General features: G+C 40.9%; 1 protein-coding gene and 1 pseudogene across 2 annotated transcripts; both read left to right on the top strand.

The window, feature by feature from the left end:
* Positions 1-1,023: 1,023 nt before the first annotated feature.
* On the top strand, positions 1,024-7,216 carry LOC115046308 (arachidonate 15-lipoxygenase B-like). Of its 2 annotated transcripts, XM_029506598.1 has the most exons (15): positions 1,024-1,131; positions 1,323-1,481; positions 1,747-1,951; positions 2,117-2,198; positions 2,494-2,616; positions 2,724-2,827; positions 3,125-3,291; positions 4,390-4,533; positions 4,708-4,911; positions 5,060-5,146; positions 5,232-5,398; positions 5,683-5,804; positions 6,100-6,200; positions 6,661-6,831; positions 6,935-7,216. In XM_029506598.1, exons 2-15 carry the CDS (start codon positions 1,329-1,331, stop codon positions 7,112-7,114), a joined length of 2,010 nt encoding a protein of 669 aa, XP_029362458.1. In that variant the 5' UTR covers positions 1,024-1,131; positions 1,323-1,328; the 3' UTR covers positions 7,115-7,216. The 2 variants fall into 2 exon arrangements, with proteins under 2 accessions (XP_029362458.1, XP_029362459.1); XM_029506599.1 differs by lacking the exon at positions 1,024-1,131 and having other exon boundaries at positions 1,329-1,481; positions 1,835-1,951.
* Positions 7,217-8,451: 1,235 nt separating this feature from the next.
* LOC115046909 (uncharacterized) lies at positions 8,452-8,571 on the top strand (annotated as a pseudogene).
* The last annotated feature ends 57 nt before the right edge of the window (positions 8,572-8,628 follow it).

The following is an 8,628-nucleotide window of genomic DNA, read 5'->3' as shown; positions in this document are numbered from 1 at the left end:
AGACCGAGCTCAAAAAACAGGGTGGGTGAACAGCTGATGGCGTTCCATCCTGAACTGGATCCACGTCCCAGAGGAACCCCAAACTGAACCCTGGTTCTCAGTCTGATGTGCTTTTTGTTTGGTCTCCACAGTCAGGGCGAAGATTGGTGCCATCGCAACGCCGGATTACATCCAGAACGCTCCGGGACTCCCCAAAACCAGATCTGGTAAATGGACCAACAATATAACACAAAGTTAGATTTAGTTACATTTTGGATATAACATTAAACAGAGTCAGATTTAGCGAACAGTTACAGTTCGGATATAAACATTAAGCACCCTCATTTTTAACAATGATTGAAGGTAACTTCATTAATCTCTCCTTCAGTCCGGTAATAACTGGTCACTGTGGGTGTGCTTCACAGGTGGAAATCTCAACCCCCACCAAAGTTCAACTCAAACTTACCCTTTTGATTTTTCTTCAGTTTGATCATCAGTTGGTGACACCAGAAAACGGCCCAATCCAGTTTGGAGAGGAGTGGTTTTCCACTGAAGTTGGAAATTACTTAACGCCTCATCACAAATACAGTCTGAGGCACACAAGAAGGGAAATCACGAGTGCTGATGTTGAAATATTACCTGAACGGTTTAACTTTTCAGTATTTACATCTGATAGTCAAAGAGACTAAAATATGTGTTTAGGAATCAAGGAAGAGTTTCTAAAGAACAACAAAGGGCAGAAAAGATTGTGCGTTAACTGGCTCTTTGTGTATTCGGGTTATACAAGTTTTCACCCAGCCACACTGAGAAGAAGTGGTTCTGTCAAATGGTGATTTATGGAATGAATTCCTGTGAGGGATCAACAGACTGAACCGACTTCAAAATGATCCTCAACAAACACAATCAGCTGGTAAACACACACAGATTAATGGAGAAGAGCCTCCTGGTCCAGGTCCAGGTTTAGGTCCAGCTCCAAGATCAGGTCCTGTTCATATGGGCTAACAGTTGCACAATGCTGCAGTTTTCCTAGTAATTGCCTGTATACGTCAAACATTCCTATGAATTCAGCTGAATCCGCCCATTAAAGGGACTATAAAGACAAAGCAGTGGTGCTTTCTGCCAAAGGAACTTCCTGAGTCCTCATCAACACAGGTGAGTCACATATGTGAATTTGATCTAAGCCATCAACTGCTGGACTGTAAAAGATTAAAGACAAAGGGCGCTAATTTACTTCATTAAAGCTTTTGCTTGCTATGTTGGGTTTTATCAGCTATTCATAAGCAATCTAATATGTGCTGAGGATGTCAATTATTTATTTTTATTTTTTTGTTTCAACTTCCCAGGTTACAATGGTGACTTACAAGGTGACAGTATCTACAGGAAATATTTTAAATGCCACCACTTTCAGCAGTGTGTCCATTAAGCTTGTCGGCACAGATGGAGAGAGTGAACGCACGTGGCTTCTAAGTTTTAAATGGCTAATCTCTTTCTTAAGAGGAGCAGTAAGTTTGAAATATTCCTCACTATGATTACATGTCTTGCAGGATTTTTCTGTTGACATATTAAATAATAATACATAAATTGGCATGAACCCTTGCCCAGTGAAATTCAGCTGTATATACACAACTCAACAAGGCCAAAGTATCAAACCTTCTTTTTTTCAGAAATGGTGTAGCAACTCTTTGTATATTACAGCTTTGAAGTTATTAAATCCACTATAACCCCATCACATGAATACATTTTTCCAAACTGCTGTCATTGCTTCAGGTGTCAAGCTTCAACGTGTACTGCCCAACCTCTCTTGGAAAGCTGGTTCTGATAGAGCTAGACAAACAGCATCTTCCATTTTTCCCAGAAGATTCCTGGTTCCCTGCAAAGGTGGAAGTGAAAGCCCCCGAGGGAGATACGTACCACTTTCCCATCTACCGTTGGATCACTGACAATGAGGTGAACCGCTTCCGGGAGGGGACAGGTTAGTGAAAACTTGCTTGTCGGACAAACTTTGTCCTGTTCACTGACAACAAATTATGTGAAACAGAGAGGTAGAAAACTAAAGAGCAAATTCTTGCCAGCGTACTGAATATATGAGTAATTAGAAAACTGTTAATGTTCTTGTTTTTTTTTTTTTTTTTTCCAGCTCTGAAAGTCTTTGATGATGACCACCATCTTGGCCAGTATACTCGGGAGCAGGAGCTGAAGAAGCGAGCAGAAGACTATGTGTAAGAGATCACAGTTTGAATACATTTTAGTATTTAAGCTAACATACATCCAAACCTCCACCCATAATTTGGTTCGATATATTCATGAAATGATATATTAACCATCTTATGACTCTGTGAACTTAATTAATTATATTGCATTACAATACATACAATGCTTTCTAAAATTTGTAATATTGGACACGTGTGTTTGGTAACTAAATTATGCTCACATAGTCTAAACTGCAAACACCTTGGTATTTTCTCCACTAGAAGTGCAATGTTAACATTACTGTCCCTGACTTCTTTCTGCCAGCTGGGATATCTACGATGCGGAAATACCCCACCACATAAAGGCAGTAAAGGCAATTTCTCTGCCTGCGGAGGTCCAGTTCTCCTTCACCAAGACCGCTGAATTTGCCTTCACTCTAGCAACCGCGTAAAGTTCTCAAACTCTGACAGATATTTATTTATCTTTTAACCTATCTGCTTATCAAAGTTAGTCAAGGAATCAATATAAAGTTTCTGTTTTTTTTTGTTTTCTAGCCTGGCAGAGCTGAACCTGAAGGGACTGGATGATTCTGAAGAGAGATGGGATGATCTTGATGCTATCAACCGGGTGTTTTTCTCCAAAGACCCTGCTGTTTCAGGTGGTCACAATATTTAATGGAGTACTTCACGCTGCATATATATCCGTATATACTCATCTGTACTTGTTGCAACTTTCAGCTACAGTCTACTCCAATTGCTTGAAAAATATTTAAATGTTTCTGTTTAGGAGATTGGGTTCTTTACCTGGCTTGTTAAATTAAGTCTAAAAAATGTTTTCTTGTAATTCTAAGACTTGCTGTTGAAAAGACAAGACAAGAAAGGAAAAAATAGCAAATGTCAATTATACATAAAACAAGTCTTAACACATGAATTCACCTCTTCTCTGCTTTTTCCAGAGTATGTCCAGAAACATTGGAAGGAGGATGCTTTATTTGCCTCCCAGTTTCTAAATGGTGTCAATCCCATGATGATTCGACGCTGCACAGTCCTACCTGAAAACTTTCCTGTCACCGATGCCATGGTCTTCCTCCACGGTCAGGGTAGCTTGAAAGAGGAAATGAAGGTGATTGTTTCAAATTGAGTGCAAAGCCTCATAATCCCTCATAATCTCAGAAACAGGACCATTTAAAGATCTGTCGAGATAAAATGTTTACCTGTACCTTCAGGAAGGCAAACAAAAACATTTAGCATAAAAGCGCAAAAAACAAAGTCCATAAATGCGGACGGAGTCAAAAAGCTAACAAGCTAACATGAAAAAACTAAGACTGGAGAGCATAACACACAAAGATGGCACTGACAATCTGGCAAAGGGTGAGTGGTAACCAAGGCTGAATAGGGCAAGCTTAGTCTCAAAAAACAGACTTGCTTCACTGGACCCAAAGGAGGAGCAGGAATATATCAAAGGGGGCTGCACCCACCCGGCCACTGGTCTCGGAGCAGCTTGAGCTTTCACCATCTTCCTCTCCTGGAGTTTAGCGTCCAGGGCGTTGCATTGTGGGTATCGGGGATATTGAATTGTGGGTAAGATTATAAATTTTATTTCCTGTTGATTCCAAGGTTGACTCATTTGTTTATTCATCACTGGCTCCTGATGAAACGGTCGGTCAGGAGGACGTCTCTTCTCTCTGAAGTGGTGTGCAATGCGCGACTGCGTCTGCGACTACAATCCATCATAATTCGAGTCACAGTCGCGACTCATGTTTGAACTGAACTGTTTGCAGAAAATTACCGACACATACAATGTAATAGGCAACTTCCTTTACTGAGGCAGTCGAGGTGAGATGGTACTGTAGTGATTCTGAACCAAACTGAGACACAAATGCAGAAGAAAACACACAAAAGCTAGTTCATAAGGATAACATGCTTTGCTGTCAGTTCAGGGGTCATACATAGGAAAGGCATTCAGAGAAGGAAAAAATAAAGACATTTAGGAAACAGCAGACAGGGGTGTGTGGAATACTGGTGGAAACAACAGGAGGTAACACCCGAAAAAATACACATGAACTGTGAGTGCCAAAATAAAACAGAAAGTGGTAACCAACTAGAAAACACAAGACATACGATCACATTTTCCTCCTGATTGCAAGAAAATGTTCATTTTGCAAATCCACACTGTATGTTATGAATTTCTTATCATTGTTTTCAATTTCAATTTCAACAGAAAGGCAACATATTCCTGTGTGACTACCAGAGTCTTGATGGACTTGAAGCAAACACCATCAACGGAAAGAAGCAGTACTTGATGGCTCCCCTCGTTCTGTTCCACAAAACACCTGAAGACAAGCTGATGCCAATCGCTATTCAGGTGAGTTAGGCACTCAGATATCACCAATACTAAAGCTGCAAGTATTGATTAAGGAGACTGATGCTTTAAGGAAAGGTGGATTCCGTGCAAGTTACCGTGGCTCGTCTGTATTCTTTCTGCTGGTGTTGGATCAGATGGGATGAATTAACCATGACCCTCTGTCTTTCCCCGCAGCTGAAGCAGACTCCTGCAGATGACAATCCAATCTTTTTTCCCACTGATTCTGAGTATGACTGGTTGATGGCAAAGATCTTTGTGCGAAGTGCAGATTTTATTGAGCATCAACTCAACACTCACCTGCTGCGGACTCACCTGCTGGCTGAAGTTTTTGCAGTGTCACTCCTGCGCAACCTGCCAATGGTGCATCCGCTGTACAAGGTAGCTGAATGGGATGTAATTGGTTGATTTTCCTATCAAATCTGATGAACTGCTATTCTTGTGGCGTTTATACTGAAATATTTCACAATGCAATGCGCTGTGCTAAGCATATAATATCGGTACTAACAGAATTCCTTCTTTCTCTCAGCTCCTTGTCCCTCACACTCGATACACTCTGCAGATCAACGTCTTGGCTCGAAATCGTCTCATATCTGAGGGTGGAATTTTCAGTCAGGTAAGTCCAGTACCAAATCAATGTCGTTTTTGTTTTAACATCATCAACTCTATTTGACTCGATCTATATTAATCTAACTCTCTAGTTTACATCTTGTGGAAAGTCCATGATCACAGTCCTGCAGAGATCACTGGCCTCAGTGACCTACAGCTCTCTCTGCATACCAGACAACATCGCTGAGCGTGGGCTGCAGGATGTGCCAAACTTCTACTACAGGGATGATGGACTCAGGCTTTGGTCTATCATCAACAAGTACTGTACACAGTTTCTATACTGCCTTATCTTTTTACAGGATAGGAAGGTGCGTTATATTTAAAGCGCTAGGATTATTGGAGCAACCTTAAAATCTCTGCAGTGTTCCTGTTGAAGTTGTGCTGTCCAGTGTGTCTCCCCTCTGTCAAACATTGCAGCACCTTCTATGAAAAGTCTGATAAATTTTGCTGAATCGATGACTTTATTCACTCACAAGCATTGTTCTCACATCAGTTTTAAAGAGAAAATGTGTGCTTTAGAGTATTTATCCATATTTCCTAAAGGTTTGTGAAGGGGGTACTAAACTACTACTACGATACTGATGCTGAAGTCCAGAAAGACTCTGAGCTGCAGAAGTGGATTCAAGACATTTTTGAACACGGATTCCTTTCCCAAACAGGCAATGGTGAGATTAAGATATATTTAAGATGAATACTGTTAAACAAATTAAGGGAACAACTAATCATCACAGAATAACACCAAGTCAGTCACACTTCAGGAATATCAGCCTGTCCGTTCAGGAATTCAATTTCACATCCTTTGGTCAAAATTAAGGTGGCAGCTTGACAACATGACAAAAGCAAGACGACTTCCACAAAGTTATATTATTTTCTATCAAACTGAAATCAGACTTTAACTTATTCATCTGAAATAGATTACTACATTTTTCACTAAAGGAGTTTATTCTCTAAATTTCTCAGGAATTCCTCAGAGATTTACAACCGTTGCCGAGCTGATCAAATTTGTCACCATGGTCATCTTCACTTGCTCAGCCCAACACTCAGCTGTGAACACTGGACAGGTGAGTCCTTTAAATTTTATTGAGATGATCAGATGACGGCCTTAAAAGTTTTTATCTGAACTGAAAATGACCTCGAGTATGAACTTTTACAACCACAAAGTCCCTGAGGCTCTGAGTTATTAACCTCATGGTGGAAAAGGGAACTTAAAAAACTTTATTTTTCTTATCAAGGGCAGCACAGCGGTGTAGTGGTTAGCACTGTTACCCCACAATAAGAAGGTTGTGGGTTTGATTCCTGGCCTGGGGCCTTTCTGTGTGGAGTTTGTGTTTCCTCCCACTGTCTAGGTCAACTGGTGACTCTGAACTTTCTGTGAGTGGTTGTCCAAAGTGACACCGCCCTCCCCAGAGTGAGCTGGGATTGGTGGTTGATGATGAATGAATGGATATTCTTATCAAAACGTTTTACTGTATGCCCCAAAGCACCTTAACCAGTTATCCAATATTGATCTGTTGTCTGTAGTATGACTACTGTGGCTGGATGCCCAACACTCCCAGTACCCTACAACTCCCCCCACCAACCACAAAGGGGACAACAGATGAGACCACGATGCTCCACACTCTCCCTGACGTTAACACAACAGTTCAGAGCATGGCAAGCTTGTGGCTACTGAGCAAATCATCCTCTGACTTTGTAAGTAATTTGGACTTGAAAGATGAATTAATCCAAACATTACATATCTGCTGATAAAAAGAAAATTAAAATAAAGCTTCTGTAATGTATCACTAACTATCAGGTAGCATTTGGTCAGTACCCTGAGGAGCATTTCATTGAGGAGGTTATCTGCCAGCTGATCAAGGATTTCCAGAGGCGTCTCGCATTGCTGAGTGCAACCATCAAAATAAGAAACCAGACTCTGGAAATTCCATACACGTACATGGATCCAGCAGAGTTTGAAAATAGTGTTGCTATTTAAATGTGAGAAGGTGTGTCCTCCTCAGCTGTTGGTCAAATTAAAGTGATCATAGCTCACTGGAGTTTTTCTCTGTTCTTGTCCAAATGATCATGAAAACAAAAACTCTTGATTGGTGTTTGAAAACAAAAACAATAAAGCTCCTAACCTAACCTGTAAAGTTTCCATGGCCTCATTTACTGAGCTCGTACCACTCGCTTTTTTTTTGTTTGTTTGTTTGTTTGTTTTAAATGAAAAATAAATTTTTCACAAATTATTTTGACTATAACAAACACTAAGATGAAACCTGTTGTACTTTTTATCAGAGTAGTTCAGTAACCAGTTAAATTATCTAAACTGTGGCACAAAATAACAACTTTTGTGTTCCCGGTATGATTCCTTTATTGAGAACCAACGCCACAGGGAAACTACAGTTATACTACAAAAAGCTTGAACTAGAGCTTGAACTGAAAAGACAGCGCCGGAGTGTCATGTCCATGGTCCTCAGTTTTGTCCTCTCATACCCATATTGGACAATATGGGTCGTTGCATGTTCTTTGTAAATGTGTACACAACATCTGTGGCACACACACAGCTTGTTTTTTTTTTTTTTTTTAAATCTCTTGGTGCACACAGTTGGCACTTCTTTCTTCTGACTCCTTCTCTGGTTGGCGTGGATGCTGCTGAGGGTTTCCATGGAAGCCATAAAGGGGCATAAGATGTGTGTGTCTGCTCACCTGATTAAGGACAGTCGAGATGTGCTTTAACTGTTTTACACACTAATTGTAGTCTTACCCATTAATTGTTTTAATTTTTTTTTTATTTTTTTTTTTAGAGAGGAAACTAAATCGGTCAGATTTGACAGACCGGAACACAACAGGAGGGTTAAAATGATCGCTAATCCCGTTAGCCTGTTGATACGATATCGATATAAACTCGGTGATGTTTGTTGCAGAGTTGTTGTTACTCTTTTCTCAGCACGTATTTAAAGTTGTGCTTTAAGTAATTCACGAAAAGAGCCGACTTCAGCCGGAGAGAGCCGAATCACGACTACATGTCGATGCGGCCGATCAACATGCTGGGACAGACTGCGATCCTACATAAAAAAGGAGGGAGCAGAAGATCATCCTGTTGATGTCAGATTTGTCCAAATCAAGGCAGAAAAGGGACAACGTGTTTACTCGGTGTACATCTGTAGACACAATCCACCAAAGCATTTCAGATTTCTTTAAAACTGAATCTTCATCTGAAGTAAGTCCACGGCGTGACGTCACTGACTCCTATTGGAGGATGGTTTGTCATGTGACCATCAGCACCCTGAGTAAAGATGGCGTGTCGGTGTCAGAGTGCCCCATCAGCTCATACTTACCTGGCAGAGGAGACACCGTGATCAGGGAGCTGCTTCACCCTGGCTGTGATGGACTGCATCATTTCTGGAAGTGGGGGGGGGGGGGGGGGGACTGTGTTCGAGCTCTCCCCTGATCAGCTGTGCAAAGTTAAATATAATGCACATTAAAGTTATTTCTCTTCTGGGAAAT

Source organism: Echeneis naucrates, chromosome 7 (genome assembly GCF_900963305.1).
Source record: "Echeneis naucrates chromosome 7, fEcheNa1.1, whole genome shotgun sequence".
NCBI lineage: Eukaryota > Metazoa > Chordata > Actinopteri > Carangiformes > Echeneidae > Echeneis > Echeneis naucrates.
Note: the sequence above shows the minus strand (reverse complement) of the source record. Positions and strands in the feature narration are given on the sequence as shown.